This window comes from Neomonachus schauinslandi, chromosome 4 (assembly GCF_002201575.2).
Source record: "Neomonachus schauinslandi chromosome 4, ASM220157v2, whole genome shotgun sequence".
NCBI lineage: Eukaryota > Metazoa > Chordata > Mammalia > Carnivora > Phocidae > Neomonachus > Neomonachus schauinslandi.
Window position 1 is genome coordinate 140,674,201 of NC_058406.1, and position 25,894 is coordinate 140,700,094.

Below are 25,894 nucleotides of genomic sequence, written 5' to 3' on the forward strand. Positions count from 1 at the left end.
GATAGATAGATAGATAGATAGATAGATAGATAGATAGATAGATAGATAGAAAGATAATAAGGAGTTGGCTCAGGCAGTTATGGAGACTGGCAAATCCAGAATCTGCCAAACCAATATCCAGTTTGAATCTGAAGTCTGGAAGATGCTGTAAAACCAGGAATCATTGATGTCTAGTGAGATTAGCTTGAAGGCCACTGGTAGAGAATTTCCTAAATTCTTACTTATTTGGTTGTAGATCAGTCTTTTGTTCTAATCTAATCTAATCCTTCAGCTGATTGGATGAGGCTTGCCACAGTATAGAAAGCAATCTTCTTTTTTCTGTGTACTAATTTAAATGTTCAACTCATCCAAAAACACCCAGAATAATATTTGACCAATTTATCTGGGTACTCCATGACCCAGTCAAGTTGACACATAAAATTAACCATCACAGCTACAAATCTAACAAGAAGAACTGTCATCAGTCTCATAGCATTTGACAGGTAGCAATTAAGAGTTCTATGTCTAGTAAGGATAAGAAGTTCTGATAAACATGTTAGTCTATCAGTAGAAACCCAGAACTAAAACCAGCTTCAAATACCTCAATTCTTGATTGGATCATGTTAATCTGCTTCTACATTCCCTACTTAACTGTCAGTAGAAAACTAAAGCATCTTAGAGAAAGATGATATCTACAGCAATAACAGTTTTTCATACTCAGTGTTCAGCACTGAATAAAAAGAATTAAATGACACATGAAAAATAGAAAAATAGACAAATAGCAAATATTCAGATGGCAAATTTAAACCTAAATATATCTGTAATTACATTAAATGTAAACAGACTAAGTATTTTAATTAATAAACAAAGATTGTCAGAGTAGACAAAATAACTCCTATATGCTGACACACCTTATTACAAATACAGGAAGTTGCAAAGTAAAATAATGGAAGATGATAAACCAGATTACACTAACCCAAAGAAAGCTGGTGTAGTTCTACTGATAGTAGGCAAAGTAGACTTTATTGCAAGAACATTATTAAAGGTAAAAGGGATATTTCATAATTAGTGTGAAATTTGCATGCATGAAAAATTATTACCTCAAAATATATAAAGTGAACATTGATAGAAAAAAAAGAAGAAATAGAAAGAAAGAATTAAAAAAAGAAAGAGAGAGGGAGGGAGGGAGGAAGGAGGGAAGGAAGGAAGGAAGGAAGAGGGAAGAGAAGTAAAGAAGCCCACAACTATAGAGGGTAATTTTAATAGGTATCACTGAGTAACTGATAAGGAACCAGATCAAAAAAAAAAGTTGTCAGTGGAAATATATCTGAACAACATAATTAACAAACTTGATCTACTAGACCTGTATTCAACATTGCAAACAACAATTGCAGAATGTGTATTCCTTTAAGAGCACATGGAACATTTTTAAAATTGATTTGGTGCTAGGGCATAAACTGAGTCTCAACAAATTTCAAATGATTATGTCCTAGAACCACAGTGGAATTAAGCAAGCATCAGATAAACTCCATATACCAAGTTTAACATTTACATGTTACAGATAGATCAGTTAATGATTTACAGATCAGTTAATGTTTTACAACTGAACTTTTAAAATTTAAGGATATTTGATTATAATTGTACTGGTCTTAACATGGCACCAAATGATGATTATTCAACCCAGGCTCCTTTGCTGCTGAAAATCTTTCTATATTAGAGGGAAGGAAACACATTTCTTTATCCTCAAAGTTTTAAGAGAGTAATATATTTTTGATATTTGTAGAGTGCCCTTACTTATGAGAGCATTCCATGTTATAGAACAAAAAAATAGAGTACTTAATTTATTAGAAATAAGAGGGGTAACTTGGGTTACCCAGGGAGCTTTAGAAAAGAATTAGGGACTAAACTGGTTTTTAAGCTTTGGGTAGAATTCAAATCAACAGTCAGTGTGTGAGGTATTTAAGACAAGTGTTTCATGTGAATGATTGAGGAGGTAGGAATGCCCTGAGAATGCTTGAAGAAACCACTCTGTTTTGAAGAAAATAAAGAGAATTTTTTCCTCTACCTTTCTGATCCTTTATGATATCTAGACCCTTCTTGCCAAAATGCATGAGGGACATAATAGGAAGCTTTATTTAGTCAACTTTTAAAGAGGACTTTATTGACCAAATCTACAAATTGACTTGAGTTGTGGGTTTTACTTAAAGACTGCATAGTTATTCATGTAATCTTCAAATATCAATTCTTTTCCTACAGACTGCAAATGTCTTCCTCTTTGGCTCAGCATATGGGTTTGGAATGAATGTATTCAGGGAATTTAAGCAGGCAGGCCAGTCTCTCAGCCAGTGGGTTGAGTGGTCCCAATCAGACTATCCTCACATTAGGTTGGTTCCTGCTTCTACCTTTTAGATATCACAGTATACCCTTAATATGGCCCAAATCCTCCATAAGTATATGAGAGATTATAAAATGCAGCATTTTCATATCACTTTCTTGTTGTACAACATTATTTGGTTATGAGATGTACTTTCTAAATAAGCCATTTAAATAATAGGGAAATGTAATTTTTTTCTGAGACATAGACACCTTTGAGAATCTAATGAAAGCTATAGAAAGCCATTCAAGGAAAAAACAGAAATTTACAAATAACCACAAACTGTCATGAGACATTAGTAGTTCAAGAATCTTCTAAAAGTCCCTCGTTGGACCAAGGTTATGAACCCCTGATCTAGAGAGGCTTTGTATTTTCTGTCTGACTCTTCAGACCTTTAGGGGAAAAAAAATATTCCAGAGGATTAAAAATAGGACCTTTCCTTGGTTTAAAAATAGCAATTCTAATTTTATTTATTGATCTTGTTTAATGTGTAAAAGCCTGAAAGCTAGAAGCATTGGAAAAATAATACAGGAAGAACAAAATTCTACCTGTAAAAGTCTACTGTTTTTCAGAAACAGTAAAATGCTGTTTGAAACAAATCTCAACAATGTTTTTACTCAAAAGAAATCTTAATGATTTACCAACTCTTATTATTCAGAAACAAATGTTTGGCTCATGTATTATTAGCAAAGTGTAACAATTTTTAATCATGGGAATGCATCATTTCCAGGGTGCCTGGTGGCTCGGTTAAGTGTCTGCTTCTGCTCAGGTCAAGATCTTGGGGTCCTGGGATCAAGTCCCACATCAGGCTCCCTGCTGGGTGGGGAGCCTCCATCTCCCTCTCCCTCTCCCCTTGCACCTCCCCCTTGCTCATGCTCTCTCTCTGTGTCAAATAAATAAATAAAATCTTTTTTAAAAGAAATATCATTTCCCAATAAAGGGAATTATCAATTTATTTTTCAGTAAAAAAACATGAGAATTTAGAAGTGAGAGAAATGGCTCCTTTTATGTACTTCCAACAACCACCTCCAGCAAAATAGGATTATCTACTTAGCTTTAATGAATGTTTCCCCCCAAATTGAGAAAGATTGACTTGTACATAATTTAAATAGCTTTGAAATGTTGCCAGATTTCAAAATTGCTATATTATTGAAAATTTCAGAAAATACAGAGAGTTATAGACAATGACAGTTACTCACTTTCATCATTCAGAGATAACTATACACTTCTAATATATATCATTTAAGATATTCCATATATCAGTAAAGATATCAAGAGAGATAACACAGGTATGGAGAATAACACAGCATGTTGTTTTGAATCTGCATTTTAAATGTCTTTTAAAATGCCCAAAACTTAAAATTTAATACATACTCAGTGTTGTAACTGAAAGAAAATATAAGTTTTAAGGAAAAGGTAATACATCTTTTGTCATTTTAGCTCCACCTCTCCCCTGAATAGGCTGGTGTTCACACTTGCACAACTTTCTTTGAGCTCACATAAGCATATGAACAATTGTATAAACTTATACAGATTATTGTTTTTGTAACTGTTCAGTTTATAAACATTTTCAACATATATTTTTATCTGATTTTTTTTATTATAAGAATTCTTAAAGGATAAGATACATAGATGCACTAATTTTATACAGTATGTAAAAATTTAGACACACACATGCATACACACTCATTAACTGATGACCATTAAAGAAGATTCCAGGTGGGAGTTATTAAAATGTGCAGCATTAAACTTCTTGTAAATATATACTTAAGAATGCATTTTTTCCTATAAGGTAGATCCTAGGAGACGGGTGTCTGGATAAAGCATTTCATACATTCTTTGTTTATTTTAGTAAATACTGCCAGATTATTTCCCATTTTAAAAGGATTTTATATTTTTGAGTTATGCACGAAAGTATTGCCCCAGTCTCATAGGGTAGAATACTTCAATATTTTCAATCTGATAGATGAATAAACATTTCTCTGTCTACTAGTAGGGTTGAGAATGTTTCTTTTGTATGTGGTTTATTTAGTTGTTCTCTTCTGGAAATTATTTTTCAATAATTTGTCATTTTCTCTAATTATTTGTTTTTGTTACTCCTATTTAGATCAAATTATAGGTGTTAGATATTTTAGGGATATAGTAAATTTCATCACTTTATTTTTGTGTCATTATGTTTATTTTCTTTTTCCATCCATAAAGGTCCAATTTCTATACTGTTAAATTTGCAATTTTAACTAAGAAAAGCTATATAATCTTTTTTATTTCCTAGTCCCAAAGTATAAAGATTCTCAATACTACTATTTTTTGTCTTCCTGCTCTTTGGAGTTACTGTTGTAAAAGTATTTTAAATCTATGTTATTTTAAAGTAACCCCATATTAGTTATTTTAAAAATATTATGTGCCAATAAATTTTATTTACATTTACCATTATGAAGTGTTTTGTACTCCTCTTTGTATTCAGTATTGTTCTAACTAAAATTCTTCTTTTTTTTTATTTTGAGAGATATTTTATTACAGTATATCATTATAATTGTTCTATTTTATTATGAAGTATTGTCATTAATCCTTTACTGTGCTTAATTCTTAATTTTTTTTTACATTTTTAAATTTTATTATGTTATGTTAATCACCATACATTACATCATTAGTTTTTGATGTAGTGTTCCATGATTCATTGTTTGCGTGTAACACCCAGTGCTCCAATCAGTACGTGCCCTCTTTAATACCCATCACCAGGGTAACCCATCCCCTCAGCCCCGCCTCTCTAGAACCCTCAGTTTGTTTCTCAGAGTCCATAGTCTCTCATGGTTCATCTCTCCCTCCTATTTCCCCCCTTTCATTTTTCCCTTCCTACTATCTTCTTTTTTTTTTAACATATAATGTATTATTTGTTTCAGAGGTACAGGTCTGTGATTCAACAGTCTTACACAATTCACAGCACTCACCATAGCACATACCCTCCCCAATGTCCAACACCCAGACACCCCATCCCTCCCACCCCCCACCAGTCCAGCAACCCTCAGTTTGTTTCCTGAGATTAAGAATTCCTCATATCAGTGAGATCATATGATACATGTCTTTTTCTGATTGACTTATTTCGCTCAGCATAATACCCTCCAGTTCCATCCATGTCGTTGCAAATGGCAAGATCTCATTCCTTTTGATGGCTGCATAATATTCCATTGTATATATATACCACATCTTCTTTATCCATTCATCTGTTGATGGACATCTTGGCTCTTTCCATAGTTTGGCTATTGTGGACATTGCTGCTATAAACATTGGGGTGCACGTACCCCTTCGGATCACTACATTTGTATCTTTGGGGTAAATACCCAGTAGTGCAATTGCTGGGTTGTAGGGCAGCTCTATTTTCAACTTTTTGAGGAATTTGTTTCACATGATGTCAAAAATTAACTTGATGCTTGTTTTTCCTCATTCCATATTCCTATTTTAAGTAAATGTAGAATTCTAGTTTGAAAGTTATTTTTTTCTGAGCACTTTGAAGATGACCATAGTTATAGAACAGAATGGAAATATAAATATTAATAATTTAAATAATTCAGTTATATAGTAATTCAGTTTTACAACAATGTTTACATATATAGAGTATGTAAAGGATATTGGAAATGTAATACTTTCCTAATAACATTAGGCAGTTTGATGATATCATTAATACATCAAGAAAGAAAGCCTTAAGAATATTATTCAAAGTTGTGGAGGACTTCTGCTTTCATAATGGTTTATTAGGTAATACAAACCAAGTCTTATCCTAAATACAATTAGAAAATCTGGAAAAATATATGTAGAAAATATCTGCTTGAATTTACTGATCGCTAACAAGATGATGAAGGAGGACCTGGAGGAGAAAGATAAATAGAGTACACCAAAACCTGAGCAGGAACACAAAATACAAATATATATCTAGGTTTTGTATTAATTCCTTCATTTCAAGACTCACCTCTTCCCTATTCTGGAAAATTTGGTGCCATTATCACTGATGTGATAATTACTCCTCTCCCATTATTTTTGGTTTCTTCTGGAAATCCTAGTAGATACATGCTGAATGCTCTTCATCTATCTTCTATATCTCTCTTTTTTTTTTAAAGATTTTATTTATTTATTTGACAGAGACAGAGACAAGCAAGAGCAGGAACACAAGCAGGGGGAGTGGGAGAGGGAGAAGCAGGCCTCCTGCTGAGCCGGGAGCCCAACGTGGGACTCGATCCCAGGACCCTGGGATCATGACCTGAGCCGAAGGCAGTCGCCCAACCAACTGAGCCACCCAGGCGCCCTCTTCTATATCTCTTAAAGTCTTATTTTAAATTCCTTCTATATTTTATGTTTTATTCTGAAAGCTTTTCTCATGTTTTATCCATTTTGTGAATTATTTCTTAAATTTTAATTAATGTGTCCATTGAGTTTTTTATAACTGTTTTTTTACTTATAAAAGTTTAACTTTGTTATTTAGCAAAATGTAAATGCAATATGATCTAATATATTAATTGTATATAGCTTCTTTTAGGATGTTCTTTTTTTTTTTTTTTTAGTTCTTTGTTGAGTTACCCTCATAGGAGTTTTGTCACTTGTGAGGCTTGTAATTTTTTATTGTGATTTTGTTATTAATAGGGATTGCTCCCTATGTGAGTTCCTTTTATCCGCAGTTCATACATAAGGCTTTAAATTTGCACTTTCCTGGGGATGCCTGGGTGGCTTGGTCGGTTGGGGGTCTGCCTTCTGTTGGGGTCGTGGTCCCGGGGTTCGGAGTCCTGGGATCGAGTCCCTTGTGGGGCTCCTTGCTCAGCGGCGAGCCTGCTTCTCTCTCTGGCTGCCACTCCCTTTGCTTGTGCTCTTCTCCCTCCCCCCACCCGACAAATAGATGGATAAAAGTCTTTAAAAAAAAAATTTGCACTTTCCTGGATCCTAGGTGTTTTATTAGTTGTGTACCAGACTGTACAGTAATTTTTAAGCTTTGAGTCCTGTACTATGTGTAAATGTTTATTCTTCACCTACACAAGTTATAGACCTAGGATCCTGATATTGTGACAACTGTACCCAGTTCCCCAGCTAGACTAGTGGGATGAGTTTTTGTTGCCTCCATTTCACATACAGGTGATCCTCCAAGGTTCTAGGCTTTAGGCACGAGAGCTCAATTCCAGTTCCTCGCTTTGCGTGGTCCTGGGTCTCATCTCCTATTCCCACATGTATGATGAACCCCAGAACTCAACCCCTTAGGCCTTTATCCTAGTTTGATATCACCGTGAACCACTTCAGTTTCAGTGACTGTTTAAAATTCCTCTTTATTTCTGGACTTGCAGATTCAAGCTCAGCTATCCATTCATCTAAAAAGAAAACAATTTAGCCTTTCTATAGATTTGAAATGGAAGCGCGGAGGTCCTCTCATATCATCTTAGCCATATAGACCTGATGTTTTCCCTAAGAAACTTCTCAATTTCATAGATACATATTATCTATGATATATGAATATAGATCCTCTATGTAGCTATATATATTCATATTATATCATAATAATTTACAATACACATTCTAGTGTAACATTTGGGGGATGCTAAATATTTATCTTTTACATATTAAATTAGGAGACCCTGTGTGTGTGTGTGTGTGTGTATACACAAGCATATATATGTTTGTAATTTATATACTGCATAACACTATATTCATTTTCATTATTACTACCAAATATTTATTGAATGGCTACTATGTTCCAAGCATTATTCTAGGTACTTAAAATGAATCAGTGGATAAAACAGAAGATCTCTTCTTATAAGTTATTTCTTTCATGCTAGTGAAAAAATGGAAACTTTTTCTTGCTTTGGGAGGGTAACGTTGGACAGAAGTATGACATCCTTGCAAGACTGTTTAGATCCCCTTCTTTCACAGACTTGGAGTTTGACCTGCCATCAGGTCAGACTCTTCCAGGCTGTTTCCATCACCATCACTGGTATTTTTATGTTGATGAGTGATAATGAAGTTTAAGTTACCTCCATATTTTTTACAGCTTCGACAATGGAGTACCTTTGGAACCCTGGAAGTTGCAGCTCAGACCAAATCAGAAACAAAGGAGCATTCGGTGATCACAGAAGAAGATTGTGAAATTCTTAAAATCCCTGCAAAGGATTATGCAAGGTTAAAATTGGTACGACCATATCTAATCTATATATTAACACAATATTTGTGTAAATTCAAGCTAAGTTTTGCCTCTAGACAGATGTCCGTATCTTTGTAATTTTTAAATATAACTTAACTTGGAGACATAAAAATGTGGTCTATTTGATGAACATTATTTAAGCTGCTGATGGTGATGGGTAGTTGAAGTGGAAAGAAAGGTCTCTATGGATATATTTTATGTATATTTTTAGCACTTTGGGTTTTTCATGAATTTCAAATCCATTCATTTATACATTCACTTATTCATGTATTCATGCAACAAACATAAGTTTTGGGTGTCAAAGGCATGTCATGTGTTAGGGATACCAGACAATCATACAGAGAGATCTCTAAATCTGTACAGTCCACCTGAGGAAAAAAAATACTTGGGAGTGACTGGTATGCTATTTCATTGTTTTAATAGATATTAAAAACCCAGAGTTGCATGAATAGGTGATCACAACTTAGTTCTGACCCCCTAATTCTGCTACATTAAGATAACTTACTTACTTCAAGTTTACCAATTTACTCTCCAAAATTTTCCCTCTTTTTGATTTCTCCTCCCCTGATGACAGAGGAAGTTTTTGTAACTGACTGCACTGAAAGACCCTCATTGTCTTGCTCTGCCAGCTTTTCTTGATAGGATCTAAGTCTGGTGCAGGGGCAACAGGGCACTGGCATCACCTCCAGTTGTGTGCTCAGGTTGGAGGGAGATGAGGAGACAACCATCTTTTTGATTTAGCTCTCTAATAATAGTGAGGGTTTCTTTTGATACAATGGTCTCAGTGTCAGTGGTACAGATGACTTGCTCAGAATTCAACTTCCTTCCATATCCCTGATTTCAGAGTGGCTAGCTTAAAAAAAAAAATTGTTCTGTATGTTTTATTTTCAAAATATAAGTATCAATGATTCAGTATTATTAAGTACAACTTTTGAGATTGGTCTTGACTATGACAGGATTTCTTAAAAATGCTAGAACATTTATGGAAGTCTAAAAATATTATGAAAGGTGGGAAAATATAATTTTAGTAGCAAATCTGAAGACTAAAATTTCAATATGGTTATGTGACCATAGAATGATGCTCCTATAAAATTCAAATGTATTTTATACAATTTACACTCATATAACTTTTATTTTTCTGTTACTGCCATTTATCTATCTGTGCTATACATTTCCCGTTCTTTTTTAATGACTTTTTTCAGGAAAAAATAAAACTTGAAAATAAAGAAAAGGTGGAATTAATTCGTAAATGTCCATATTACGAAGAGTGGCCCACTTTATCCATATATGAGCTAGTTGCACTCATTAAATGGAAAAAATTTCCTCCAGGTCATGGTGAGTTTAATGCAATTTGGGATCTTTTTCTTTACATAACATAGTATTGGAATTTGTAATTTTTCATCGTTTTAATGTTTTATATAATATTTCTTCAAATGAGTGTTTCTCTAACTTCTTAATGTATCCTTTTAACTGGACATTTAGACTATTGCCTGTTTTTTATTAAAAAATAGTTCTGTAATGGCTTAAAGAGTGATCTCAGAACTGGCCTTACTCATATCTCTCTGTATTTCCTCATGGCCCTACCCTTATTGCCCGACTCTGACAGTCAATGTAAGGACCAAAAGGAGAAATGCAGTGAGAAGTTACATTCATTTGTCCTGTTCTCCTGATTGAATACCTACTTAAGAAGCAAGTTTGCTTCTTTTTACTTGTAGTACACATTATCAGTGGAAAATATAGAGGAAAGGTGAGGCTGAGATAAGGGGTAGCAACAGTGAAGCTGCCAACATTTCCAATATTCAGCATGGCAGGGATGTGTGGATTTTCTGCTTACGTGTACACAAAAAGTGTAGGTGACATTACATCATTTTGTACAATTGTTTCTGTCTCTGAGAACCCATTAAGTAAGAGATGTCAGCTGTTATGGACTGAATGTTTGTGTCCCACAAAATCCATATATTGAAGCCCTAATCCCCAATGTGTTGCTATTTGGAAGTGGGACCTTTGAGAGGTGATTAAGTCACTAAAGTGGAGCCCTCATGAGTAGGATTAGTGCCTTTATAAGAAAAAACATGAGAGAGATGATCTCTCTCTCTCTGCCATATGAGGATACAAGGAGGCAGCTTTCTGCAAACAGGAAAGAGGGATCTTACCAGACATTGAATCTGTTGGCACCTTGATGTTGGACTTCCCAGCATCCCAAACTGAAAAATAAATGCTTGTTGTCTGGGCCATCCGGACTATGATATTTGTTATGGCAGCCCAAACTGACTAAGACACCCACACAAAAGGAACTGTGGTAGGTGGGTCAGAGCAGCTTTAGATCTCCTTCAGTAAGGAATCCCTACTGCCCTACAAGAGAGAGTCACAAACAACAGAGAGAGGTTTGCAGCTTTGCCTGGCTTTTCTCTTAGTGAAACAGTGGATTATAATAGAAGAGGTAGTGTTTGAGAGAAATACTTGCATTTCAAGCCTACAGAGCCATAAATATAGTGAGGGATATGTTGCCAGGAAGAGAACATTTCTGAATTAAATGGAAAGTTAAAATTCTAAAAAGAATGAGTCTGAGTTGCAAAGTCCTTAATGTGACTGTTAATAAAAATACGGTGAAGAAAAATCTGGCTAAGATATCCTTTGAGGGAGTCACTGTGTAATAGAAAAGTGAGGTGTAGCATAGAACCAATTCAGAAAGTTCTTTTATTAGAAGAAAAGTAAATATCATTAGAGACAAAGTTATGCTTCAAATACTGAGATTCTCTAATAAACTTCTTAAATTTGGTGAGATTATAGCCCTTTACTAAATTTGTTCCAAATTTCTTTCCAGTGCTTATTTTTATATTTTATTCATCACTTTTTAAAAATACAGTGTTTAATCCGTATTTAGCCAAATATATATATTTTTTCTTGCTTGCAAAAATTGAATTTTAGGTATATTTTTGTTCATGAAACATTTTTTCTAATGAGTTATAAATGCTACTTTTGGCCAATAGTACATTTAAGAAAGCAAGTAGTAAACTGACTTAGGAAAAATTAGGAATTGAACATTCCTAAATTCAGCATATTTATTGTATAGAAACATTTTTTTTAAATATGGATATTTTGATTTATCATGGGTTCCTCCTTTTGTATCAGAAATATCACATTTTGGTCCACGCCTCATTTCCAGGGCTATTTTGTATAAAAAATAATGTCTCCGTCTTGCCTATCTATAAGAACATTAATATTTTTTAGGTTATTAAAAAGGAGGAAAGGGGGCACCTGGGTGGCTCAGTCAGTTAAGCATCAGACTCTTGATTTCAGCTGAGGTCATGATCTCAGGGTCATGCTCTGTGCTCAGGGTGGAGTCTGGTTGTCCTTCTCCCTCTGATCCTCTCCCTGCTTGTGCTCTTTCTCTCCGGCTCTCTCAAATAAATAAATAAAATATTTTAAAAAATAAATAAAATAAAAAGGAGGAAAGAAACTAAAATCAAAGATACTTTCAATTATGGGGGCGCCTGGGTGGCTTAGTCGTTAAGCGTCTGCCTTCGGCTCAGGTCATGATCCCAGGGTCCCCCACATCAGGCTCCCTGCTCAGCGGGAAGCCTGCTTCTCCCTCTCCCACTCCCCCTGCTTGTGTTCCCTCTCTCGCTGTGTTTTTCTCTGTCAAATGAATAAATAAAATCTTAAAAAAATATATTTTCAATTATGTATGTGAGCCAAAAGAATATGGAATTTTAAAAAGGGGAATAATTATGAGCTTTTAATGTATTTGATTACTAATGATGACTATTATGTGTCTCAATCTAAAATATCAACCTAAAATATTTAAATTTAGCATCAGAATTAAGGTAGTACTGACTTGCACTTTCTTAGACTAATGCTGGGTTCAAGTTCTTTTTAGTACATGTCTTTAAAAATAATGGTGGAATCTATCTATTGCATTGGACAGTCTGTGATTATATTGAATAAGTCAAAAGTGGCATTATTTTCCCACTGATTCCCAAATAAAAATATGTGGTGCTTACATTTATACAGTTTTAAAAATCATTTGTCCTCCTTAGAGAAGAATGACAATTACAGTAAATGATCTTCAAAGCCTCTTTCAGTCCTGAAATACTGTGGTTCTTATAAATAAACATACCTGCGTGAAGAATAAGTTCTGTCAGCCTTATCAAATTTTCTTATATGGCAGTGACAAACTTGATATATCAAAGAGAAGCATTAGATGTAATACTTCTCGACTTTACTCAAGATTTATTTTGAATTGTTATCAGAAAATGTAGAGACTCTAGCTCAAATTATACTTTTATTATCTTGGTTTAAAATTAGCACTAGTATGATTTATAAAGCATAATTATGTGTGTTTTGATCTTCTTTTAGGAATGTATATTGGATGAAGTTTCAGAGAGATTTAGTTAATTATTCAAAAGCTTGATAGAATTTAGGATTAATCTTGGCAATCTATGAAATAAGTAAAGCTTATTTCTGGCTCTATTTCCTTTGTTAACTTCCTAAGTCTTCTTACTTTTGCTTCACATGCCAAAGGATCCTGACTGTAACAGATGTGTACAATGCTGCTAGTAATTTGGGTGTGTCCAGTTCATATCACACCAATTAAAATCTTCCCAGGTGTTATTTTTTTCAAAGTTTGACTGGCTGGAAAAAGACAACCAGCAGCTTTTCTCACTAATCAGCTTGTTTCTGTGGTTATTGTATATAAGAAAAAAATGTTAACTTGGCATCAGTGAACTACTTAGGTACATTTTATTGTTACCCTGTGTATATCATTATGCTCTGTCTTTTCCAGGCATGATATGACATAGCAAACAATAACTAGAGACACTTAAAAAAAGTAGTAACCAATTTAGTTCTGAAAGATTAAATAGGCCAATATAAGAATAGTAAAAAAATATCTAGTCTTCCTAAACCAAAAGTGGAGAGTTTCAGACACAGAATATGCACTTTGAACCTCTGTCTGACATAAGGGTGAAGTTCTGGGCTCTAAATTCCAGTATTACTTTGGCTTCAGTCTCTTGCATATTAAATCATTCTGTAGGGTTTTAAACTCTTTAGCCCCAGTGCACACTCTTGAACATGCAGAACCAGGTTTGTGCTTAGAGGTGCTATTGATCTTGATTTTTTTTTCCCTCCATTCCTTTTTTATGGGTAGCTTTTGTATCAACTGGATATTTTCTAATGTAATATATTAATTCACTTAATGATTTCATAATAGGCTTGTTTAGAGCAGTTTTAGGGTCACCGCAAAAGTGAGCAGAACATACAGATATTTCACATATACCCCTGCCCCTGTTTTGTGTAGCATTTCCCACTATTTTTTTTAAAGATTTTATTTATTTATGAGAGAGTGAGCACAAGCAGGGGGGAGGGGCAGAGGGAGAGGGAGAAGTAGACTCCCCGCTGAGCAGGGAGCCCGATGCTGGACTCAATCCCAGGACCCTGGGATCACGACCTGAGCTTAAGGCAGACACTTAACTGACTGAGCTACTAAGGCGCCCACCCATTTTCCACTATTCGTGTGCTCCCTGAGACTGGTACATTTGTTACAAGTGATGAACCTATATTAAACCATCATTATCATTGAAACATCATCAGCCAAAGCCCATAGTTTACTTTAGGTCTCACTCCTGATGTTGGACATTGTCTGGGTTGGATGAATGTGTAATGATATTTAGCCACCATCACAGTATCATACAAAGTAATTTCACTGTCCTAAAAATCCTCTGCACTTCATACATCAATTCCTCCCCCATCCCTAACCACTGGCAATCATTTATCTTTTTGTTGTTTCTTTTTTTTAAATGGTTTTGCTATTTCCAGAGTCTCACAGAATTGGAATCATACAGTATGTAGCCTTTTTAGAATGTTCTCTTTCACTCAGTAATATATATTTAAGGTTTCTCCATGTCTTTTCATGATTTAATAGCTCATTTCTTTTTAATGCTGAATAATATTCTCTTGTCTGGATGTACCGCAGTTTATTTAACCATCCACCTACTGAAGGACATTTTTGTTGCTTCCAGGCTGTAATAAACATCCTTATGCAGATTTTTGTATGGACATAAGTTTTCAACTCCTTTGGGTAAATGTCAGGGAGCTCAATTCCTGGATAGTGTATTAAGAGTAAGTTTAGTTTTGTAAGAAACTGCCAAACTGTCTTCTGAAGTGGCTGTACTATTTTGCATTTCCATCATCAATGAGTGTTCCTGTTACTCCACATCCACGTCAGCATTTGGTGTTGACAGTGTTCTGAATTTTGGCCACTCAGGTAGATTTGTAGTGGTATTTCATTGTTGTTTTAATTTGCATTTCCTTGATAACATTTGAGTGAAGCATCTGTTCACATGTTTATTTCCAATCCATACATGTTCTTTGGTGAGGTGTCTATTAGGGTCTTGGCCCATTTTTTTTTTTAAGATTTTTATTTATTTAACAGAGAGAGAGAGGGCACAAGTAGGCAGAGCGGCAGACAGAGGGAGAGGGAGAACCAGGCTCTCCGCCGAGCAGGGAGCCCTATGCGGGGCTCGATCCCAGTACCCTGGGATCATGACCTGAGCTGAAGGCAGCCGCTTAACCGACTGAGCCACCCAGGCGCCCCTCTTGGCCCATTTTTTAATCAGATACTTTGTTATTGTTAAGAGTTCTTTGTGTGTTTTGGAGAACAGTGCTTTTTCAGATATGTGTTTTACAAATATTTTCTCCCAATCTGTGCTTTGTCTTCTAATTCTCTTGACAGTTTTCTTGATAGGTGGGCCTGAGGTACTTTGTAAATAGAACTGCTGTAAATAGGTTTTAGTAAAATGGTCATAAGGTGTAGGGGAAGAAGTGTTTTATAGTCTTGTGACTAGGGCTCAGTCTTTTAGTGGGCTTATGCTTCTGGAATGGGAGTTTCACTTATACTTCTAGTCCTCTCCACCCACCCCCACCCCCACATTAGATAGAACAGGATGGTCAGAGTGGGCTGAAGTTAGGTACTTCCCTTCTCTAGGTCAGTTAGGTTCTGATAAAACCCCATTAGGTTGGGCTCTGGTTACTAGTTTCCCTTGAGGGCAGGTCTTGTTAAAAACAGAGTGCCTTGCCTCTTTCATGCCAGAAGCATGAGGAATTTTTCTCTCATATTTGCTGTAGGAACCTAGTAGAGATTCAGAAGGTAAAACTCACAAAAATGTGGGATTTCCTGAATCCTGGGTCCCTTTGGAATTTTAAACTCAGATTTGTTCACAGTGAGCTTTCAGCAATTTGTCAAGTACGGTTTAGATTTTTCTACCCCAGCACTGGTTCCTGAGGAGGTTCCTGTTCTGGAATTAATGTGAGAGGCATTTTAATTATTCAGTGTATTGTATGGAATAGACCTTTTCAAATACATTTTTTCTCTTCCTTAGTACCTTTGGCAGTCTGCACTTTGTATGGGATGCCTTGTTTCATTTTTAATTTCAACCAAAGTACTTTGTTGCTGCATAGATGTATGTATATCTGTGTATGTCAGCCTAAATTCCTATTACAAACGCCAGGCAGGATCCTCAAGTATAAATTTAAATAAACCTGTGCTCTCACCTACCACCTCAAAGTTAGAACAAAACTTTCCTAATATTTCCCAGAGATGTTTAAATACAGACCACCCCATCCCCTCTCCCAAGTCTTTTGTGAGTGCAAGCCATTATTTGTGGTTGTTCATGAGAGAGTTGCTTTTCATCCTACTCCAGAACTCAGACTAAACATAACTTTCTCAGTGACTTGTTTGGCTATGGGTGGATATTTGTAACTCATGTTTTCATTGACAGATATTTGTAATTTATGTTCTTATTATGTAGCATGTTTGTTCTTATTCCCTAACTTGTAAGAGAACACATTTTTCCTTCCCTTTCATTTTGGTCCTTACAACTCAAGCCCTTTAGTTGTTGCCATCTGTAAACGTTCCCAAGTCTACTTAACAGCCTTGCCACTTGATTTTTCAGCTTCATCTTTAATTTTTATTTCTAGTAAAGGATTTATGGTGATATTGATTATCTTCAGATACAAATTCAGATTATGTGCTTTTATTACTTTATTTTCTAAACTTATTTGTCAAGATCATTTAAGTATGATCCAGTATTTCTATTTGGATCTTTCTATATACAATTTCTTTTGCAACTCAGGAAACTTTAATTTTCTCCCATGAAACTTCTTTTTTTTTTTTAAAGCTGTTTCCTCATGACTTGATAGCACATTTCATAATTAATTTTTTGTCAGTATATAAAACATGTGGCTATGGATGCACATACATGAGATTTTTTTTTAAAGACTTATTTATTTGAAAGAGAGAGAGAGCCCAAGCAGGTGGAGCAGCAGGCTGAGGAAGAGGGAGAAGCAGGCTCACCAAGCAGGGAGCCTGATGTGGGGCTCAATCCCAGGACACTGGGATCATGACCTGAGCTGAAGGCAGACGCTTAATGACCAAGCCACCCAGATGCCCTGTACATGAGATCTTTAAAACTAAGTCTTAAGTTTATTAGAGTCTGCATGCAAAATTCTGAAAACTTTGCCAATAGAAATAAAATACATTGCTATTAAGACCTAAACATACTTGTTGTTTGAAAATATCAGTTTGAGAAGTTCTTATTTGTTAGACAACACTTATGTTTAAAAAATTGCAATCATCTCGGTGGGGGCTCAGCTGGTTAACCATCTACTCTTGACTGCAGCTTAGGTCATGATCTCAGGGTTGTGAGATCAAGCTCCCCATCAGGTTCTGCACTCAGAAGGATGTCTGCTTAAGATTTTCTCTCTCCCTTACCCTCTCCTCACCATGCTCTATCTTTCTCTTTCTCTTTCTCTAAAATAAATAAATAAATAAATAATAATCTATCTTTGAAAAAATTGCAAGCATTGGAACAGCTTGATAAATACAAATTTAAATATTATAGTTAGATTATGCCTTTTATTATTGTGATAGGCAGAAAAAATGACTCTGCAAAGATATATTCACTTCCTAATCGTAGAGCCTGTGAATATTACTTTATATGGCAAAAGATATGGTAACCTTAAGGCTCTTGAGAGGAAGACCTTATTCTGGATTAACCAGGTGGGCCCTATCTGCCATCTGTGTATTTTTATAAGAAGGATGCAAGAGAGATTTTATTGAGACACAAGCAGAAGAGAAGGTGATGTGAATAGATTGGAGTGATGAGCCAGCAGGCCAGGAACGTTAAGGCATGCCAGCAACCACCAGAAGCTAAAAAAGGGAAGAAATAGATGCCCCACCTAGTGATTCTTTGGAGGGAGCAGGGCCCTGCTGACGTCTTGATTTCAGAAATCAGGTCTCTAGAACTACCAATAAATAAACTTCACAGTTTAAGCCACCTAGTTTTGACAATTTGTTACAGTAACTGCAGGAAACTGATACAACTATGTACTATAAAACCATTGATTTTGTTCTCAATTGATTTTGCAATTTGACAAAGATATATTAATATCCATAGAATACATCCAAGCATGCTTTGTAGGAAGTATGTAGTTTCATTTTTTTACTTCAAATCGAGTCCTCTAATTGTAATAACAGTATGATAAAGGTGAACAATATCTTAAACAATTATGTAAAGTAAAAAAAAAAATTGCTCATTTAAATAATTATCCAGCTGCTAGATGGAAATTAAATTAAAATAAAGCGTTTATTTAATTAACTCAAACCCTTTGTAAATAGATAAGATACAATTAAATATCTTTTAATAATAGAGCACTCATCTATTCAACTTTTTCATGAGTAAACAGAACTTTTCTTGAGCAACCCAGGCAATACGGAAGCTCCTTATAGAACACTTTCCTCTACTTCTTCCTACTTCCCACACACGACTAGTGTCTCTTTTATTTTGTCATTATAAAAATTATAATCTTCCTCATTAAGGCAACTAAATTTTGGCATTCTGTCTCTTGACATTTAGAAGTAAATCTGCATTTTCCTCCATCAAAAAAATAAAATGGCACAATTCCATTTTCTCACATTTTACAAACCAAATACATAAAATAATTTTTTTCTAAACACACCAAATATATGGACATTTAAATCTAGAAATGCTAATTATAAATACCATTCACCTTAATCAAAGTATCTCTAAAAATTTCAGAGTATAACTTTAAATGCTAACTATTGAACTGTACTGTAACTATTATTTATAACTAAATTGTTAACAGTAATCTTTGTTACTTGATAGTATTGATTGCTTTACTTTTCTTTTTTTTTTTTTTTACTTTTTGGTATATCGAAGCTATTCCATAATAATTATTTATTTTTACAACTAACTAAATAAGTTGTAATTATAATTTGGTTTATAAAAACCTAAAGCAATATACTAAATAAAGAAGCTATCTATGTTGGATGCTGTGATGCATCTGGTCTTCCACCTGCAGAAATGCATTGATATAAGTAAGTCCTTGCCATCTTGGGTTTGACAGTTTTCATCATATTTGAACATCTCATGCTTTTCAGGAAGTTCTTTTACACTTGAAGAGATAAGATGAACAAAGTTAGACACCAGAATAGTGCACGTAGTTACGTAATTAATGTTTGAGGTGTTACAGATTTTACAGAGGGAAAGAAGTGAAAATAGAAAAGAGGTCATTTTACTTGCTTCCAAATTCTAAGGCCCAGTTCATTAGAGTATGAAAGCAAACAAAAGTTCTACTAAAGGTCTGTTCAGGAAAAGAGCATGCATTAGACCAAAGGATTCCTTTTGTGTATGGTGAAATCTGGAATATGTCTAACAAGATGAAATAAAGAAGTAGGAATGACTTTCTGTTGAAATAGTAATTAGAGGGAGGGAGCTAAGGTGGTGGCATCATAGAAGGACCCTAGGCTTGCCTGAATCCCTCGAACATGGCTAGATAATTATTAAATCATTCTGAATACCCAAGGAATCAATCTGAGGACTGATAGAACAAACTGCACAACTAGAGGGAGAGAAGAAGCCACATTGAGGAAGGTAGGAAGCATGGAGATGTGGTTTGGAGGAGAACCAGATCACGGGTGCTGCAGAGAGGAAGGAACCCTGGTCCTGGAGAAAGGCAAGTGAGAGTAGAGCACACAGAGATATGCACAAGAACATGTCCACAAAGCCACTGGCTGGGAAAACAAGAGGGGCTGATTTTTGTGTTTTTGCAGCCAGGGGAGCTCAAAGACTGGAGTTTTAGAGGTCCCAGGCTTTGCTGGGATAGAGACCTGAGGGTGCTGCCCTACTCCTGGGGAGAAGGCAGACAAAACTAGCAGGCACCATTTCTCTCCCTGCCACTTAGCATAGGCACAGAGACACTTGCTGAGGGCAGCTAACCTGGACATTGGCTGTTTAGCCTGCTTTGCTCCAAATCCTGTGCCCCTGTGCTCTGGCATGACTGCCTTTCTGGGTCAAACCTGTATCAGTCCCAGCATGGTGAGACCCTTTTTCAGAGGACCGGAACAGGTCCCTACCACACCAGGTCCCTGAAATTTGGAGTTTTAAAAGTCAGCAGGCTTGGCTGGAATAGAGGTATGTTGCACTGTTCCAAGCAAGCAAGCAACCCAGAGACAAACTTCCTGAAGCACTAAGCCATAGACACTATATAACCTCTTCTTCATAAAACTATTACTCTCAGGAGCAGGAAACATAACAGGTTTTTCTACCACACAGAAGACAGAGACCTAGACAAAATGCCAAGATGAAGGAATTCATCCCAAAAGAAAGAACAAGAAAAGGTAATGGCCAAAGATCTAATTGAAACAGATGTAAGAAATATGCCTGATCCAGAATTTAAAGCAATAGTGATAAGGATACTAGCTGGGCTTGAGAAGAGCATGGAAGACATCAGGGAGAACCTTACTGTAGACATAAAAGAGCTAAAAAACAAACAGGCCAAAATGAAGAATGTAATAACTGTGATTCAAAAGCAAATAGATGTAATGACCACACAGATAGAAGAAGCAGAAGAATGAATAAGTGATATAGAAGATAGAATTATGGAAAATAATGAAGCTGAACAAAAGAGAGAAAGAAGAATGATGGATCACAAGAGTAGACTTAGGGAACTCAGTGACTCCATCAGACATAATAACATTCATATCATAGGAGTTCCAGAGAAGAGAGAAAAAAGGGAGTTTTCTTTGAGGAAATAATAGCTGAAAACTTCCCTAATCTGGGGAAGGAAACAGATATCCATATCCAGGAGGCACAGAGAACTCCCATCAAAAATCAACAAAACAGGCCAACACCAAGACACATTGTAGTTAAATTTGCAAAATACAGTGATAAACTAAAAATCTTAAAAGCAAAAGGACAAAAGAAGTCCCTAACTTACAAGGGAAGACCCATAAGTTATCAGCAGATCTATCCACAGAAACTTGACAAGCCAGAAGAGAGTGGCATGATATATTCAATGTGCTGAAGGGGAAAAATCTGCAGCCAAGAGTACTCTATCCAGCAAAGCCTTCATTCAGAATATAAGAGATAAAGAGTTTCCCGAACAAATTGTAAAGGAGTTCATGACCACTAAAACAGCCCTGCAAGAAATATTAAAGGGAACTCTTAGAGTGGGAAGGAAAGGCAAAAAGCACAAAGACTAAAAAGGAGCAGAGAAAATCTCCAGGAAAAATGACAAAACAAATAATAAAATGGCAATAAATACATATCTCTCAATAATTACTCTGAATGTAGATGGACCAAATGCTCCAATCTAATGGATAAAATTGAAGACCATCAATATGCTGCCTACAAGAGACTCACTGTAGACCCAAAGACACCTGAAGACTGAAAGTGAGGGGATGGAGACACCTTTATCATGCTAATGGACATCAAAAGAAAGCCAGAGTAGCAATACTTAAATCAAACAAACTAGATTTTAAGTCAAAGACTGTAACAAGAGGTGAGGAAGTGCACTATATCATAATTAAGGGGTCTATCCAACAAGAAGATCTAAAAATTGTAAATATTAATGCCCCCAAGTTGGAAGCACCTAAATATATACAACAATTAATAACAACATAAAGGAACTCACTGATAATAATACAATAATAGTAGGGGACTTTAATACTGCACTTAACATCAATGCAAAGATGATCAAAGCAGAAAATTAACAAGGAAACAATGGCTTTGAACATACAGGCAATGTTGAACAGGCAATGAAGAAACAATGGCTTTGACATACAGGGCAAGATGGACTTAACAGATATATTCTGAGAATTTCATCCTAAAGCAGCAGAATACACATTCTTTTCAAGTGCACATGGGACATTCTCCAGAATAGATCACATAGTAAGTCACAAATTAGGACTCAACAAGTACAAAAAGATTAAGATTATACCATGCATCTTTTCTGACCACAACACTATGAAACTTGAAGTCAACCACAAGAAAAAATATGGAAAGACCACAAATACATGGAAGTTAAACAGCATAGTACTAAAGAATGAATAGGTCAACCAGGAAATTAAAGAAGACATAAAACATACATGAAACAAGTGAAAATGAAAACACAATGGTCCAATACATTTGGGATGGAGCAAAATCAGTCATAAGAGGGAAATATATAACAATGCAGGCCCACCACAAGAGGCAAGAAAAGTCTCAAATACACGACCTAACCTTATACTTAAAGGAGCTAGGAAAAAAACAACATATGAATGGAACAGAATAGAAAATCCAGAAATGAACCCACAACTATATGGTCAACTAATTGTCAACAAAGCAGGAAAGAATATCCAACAGAAAAAAGAGAGTCTCTTCAACAAATGGTGTTGGGAAAACTGGACAGAAATATGCAGAAGAATGAAACTGGACCACTTTCTTACACCATACACAAAAATAAATTCAAAATGGATGAAAGACCTACAGGTGAGACAGGAAACCATCAAAATCCTAAAGGAGAACACAGGCAGTAACCTCTTTGACCTCAGCCGTAGCAGCTTCTTACTAGGTAGGTCTCCTGAGGCAAGGGAAACAAAAGCAAAAATAAACTATTAGAACTTCATCAAGATAAAAATCTTCTGCATAGCAAAGGAAATTATCAACAAAACTAAAAGGCAACCTACAGAATGGGAGGAGATATTTGCAAATGACATATCTGATAAAGGGTTAGTATCCAAAATTTATAAAGGACTTACCAAACTTAACACCCAAAAAACAAATAATCCAGTTAAAATATGGGCAGAAGGCATGAATAACAATAGTAATAATAATTAGAAGCAGTGTCTGTATTAGTTTGACAAGACTGTGTTGACCAATGATGACTCAGTTCTTTTTCATTGCACCTATGATGGCTATTAAATAGAAATAAGATTTAAAAACATAAAACTGAACCTATAATTTATAAAAGATCATAATGTAATACTATTTGATTTTGGGGATGTATAAATCTTAGAGTAATGCTGTCCAGTAGAAATATAATACAAGGTACATATGTAATTTTAAAGTTTTTTGGTAGCTACATTTTAAAAAGTGAAAAGAAACAGATGAAATTAAATTTAATATATTTTAACTCAATACATCTAATTTCAACAGGCAGTCAATAGAAAATTACTAACGACTTTACATTATTTTCCTTGTATTAAATTTTTATATTAAATCTTCAAAATCCAGTGTATATTTTGTACTTACAACACATCTCTGGTCTAGCCACATTTCGAATGCTTAATATGTATGCATGGCTGGTGGCTCCATATTAGATAGTGCAGACTTAGAATATGCAATACTCTTTCTGATAGCACAAAACAAAACAAAACAAAAGGAAAAATATAGTGGTGTAATATATTTGCAGAACTGGATTTTTTTAAATCTACTGAACAGTGAGTAACTATATGGTTACTTTCTAAAAGATTTCATATATCATTTTAATGACTACTTTCTAAAGAGTGACCACAGCTAAGAAAGCAAACCATGTCATTATAGTTTTGTTTTCTTTGCTCTGACATTTGACAGTCCTAAATTTTTCTGGAATGATACATTTGCAGATGAGAAAGAGTGTGGGCCAGGAGGGTGGGGGTTAAGATAATCTCAGAAAAATGAAAACATATTTACATGTAATATTTGTATTTTCATTTTTAAGCTGACTATATTGACTATATTAGACTAATAAATCTATGGCATACCACAGATCTTTATCTTCACAGATGTTAATGACTCTTACAAAGTGGTATTTATATATCTAAACTTATTAATATAGAATTACATAAATTCTAAACTGTATTCTATAATTATCTGGGACCTTAGCATTTAAAAGCATCCTTTAACAATTTATTTGAGAAAGGAATCTTTAAACTATAAATCTGATTTTTAATATTAAGATTATAACTACATTGCCATTCATTTTCTTTGTCATAAAGGTAATTTGATTTTCCACAAAACTAGGCCCTAATTACAAATATATATATTCTTTAAATCATATGGTTGGAACCTGTAATACCTCCCATCCCCTCCCTCACTACACCCCACATATGATGGAGGACTTGAAAAATATCTTTCTCTGTTTCTGAAAATAAAAAGTTACCCTTCACCCAACCCATCACTACCACCTTGAGCTATTGAAGAGCATAAGTGGTTATTCTTCTAGCTTCAAATTTATATTGGTTACTTCACTCCACTAAGACAGGGAATCCAACTGATTGGGTAAGGGGAAAATGATCATTTATTCAACATCCACTCTATGTCAGGTACTTTTTGGTTACTTTTATACATATTTCCTCATTTACTTCTCAAAAACCTCTATTAGGTAAGTATGCTTTACATTAATAAAAAGAAACTTCATTAAGGGAAACTAAAGCTCAAAAATGTACTTTTCCAAGGTTAGACTTTTAGTAAATGTCATATTTGAAATCCAGAACTGATGTAATGAGAAAATGAAAATATAATATAATGGAAAATCTTCTTTCCACCATATTATTTTTCCAAGAGGTTTTCTGGTATATGGAAGAGTCAAAAGCAACTGCCTATTTGTTAGCAGAGGTAGGCATGTTAGACTCCAGGAAGAATAAAAATATGGAGTTTAATTTTTTTTTTTAACTTGTCAGGTCCCTATCTTTTTCACATATTTTCCTCGTTGAACTCTGAGGATTAACCTTCCTTCATCAATGCCTATGTTTACTACTCTGCTTCTGCTGATGGCCAGACTTCTGTAGTCTTCATGCACTTGTTAGATCTCATGCAGTTTACAGAATTTCCCCTGCTCTCTCTTTCAGAAGGATATACCAAACTCTTTGATATTTCAAGAAACTCTTATTGCTATAATAAACAGTGAGAAATAGACATATGGTTAAAAAGCTCCTCACAACATTCTATTCCCTTCTTTTTTTCACTTAGGCTTTACAGAGAATGGCATAAATGAAATGATAAGTCTTTGGGTATACACAGTCCTGAATTATACTCAACTATATTACCCAGAAAATCATAGATTGAAAGAAGTTTGGATTGTAAATTTGGTAAAGATTATTGGGTCCTTGGCTTGTTGGAGAAAAATGGAATAAGGACAGAAGACAATCCAAATATGAGACAGAGTGAGGAGTAACTAAGGAAATTGTCCCAAACCATATGTCACCTTTGTGTAAATTAGAAAAAGACACAGCTTTCTCTCAGCAGATGCAGCTCTGTAACAGTGCATGGTGATTGGGACATCAGCTATATTTCAGCCACACTACCCCCTGCAGCCTGGTGCCTGACACAGTGAATAACCTGTGCAACCCTATGTGGTGGCCTTCCATCCATCCCTTTCTCCTTCTACATATAACGTCCCACCACCATAGACCTGATCTTGGATTGGCATTCTAAGACAAACAGGGGCGGGATATATGAAGAAAAAAAAAATAATGGAAGTGAAGCAAGATGTTTTCTTAGCTCCTTGGACACTCAATTTAAGTGAATATTGATATGTAGAGAATTATGTAAATCAGTCATCCATGAGTTGGCACGACTTGCAGTTTAAAATATATATATATGCATCAAAATTATCAATATTATTATACTTTTTATGTTATGAAATATTTAAAAATTATTTTCTTAATATCATTCTCAAGAATGGAAGCTATTTTTATAAAACATTTATTTCTGTGTACCAGTATATATACACAGAGACTAGACATAAACAAAGAATGTTATAATAAAAATGAATTGTATCTCAATCAGTAAACATTTACGATATATAAAACCAGGAACTCTATAGAGTCACCAGAAACAGTACCCATCCTTACTGAGTTTAAAATCTATATTGAAGAACTGAAAAAAGAATTGTAAAGGCATATATTATTAAATTGAAGCTAGGCACATTAACTTCTAAAAGACTAAAAATTTACAGATGTATTAGTACGTTATGACCAGTAACTGGTAACATAACTGAAAAAAATTAAATAACTGTGTAAAATGACATATAGGTAGCTTAAGACATTT

General features: G+C 34.9%; 1 protein-coding gene across 1 annotated transcript in view; it reads left to right on the forward strand.

Annotated features, from left to right (window-relative positions):
* Positions 1-25,894, forward strand: part of CNBD1 (cyclic nucleotide binding domain containing 1) — a 328,386-nt gene that overhangs the window by 274,121 nt on the left and 28,371 nt on the right. Inside the window, exons 7-8 of the mRNA XM_021688390.1 lie at positions 8,376-8,513; positions 9,728-9,860. Coding sequence (XP_021544065.1) covers positions 8,376-8,513; positions 9,728-9,860 — 271 coding nt within the window. The remainder of the gene's footprint in view (positions 1-8,375; positions 8,514-9,727; positions 9,861-25,894) is intronic.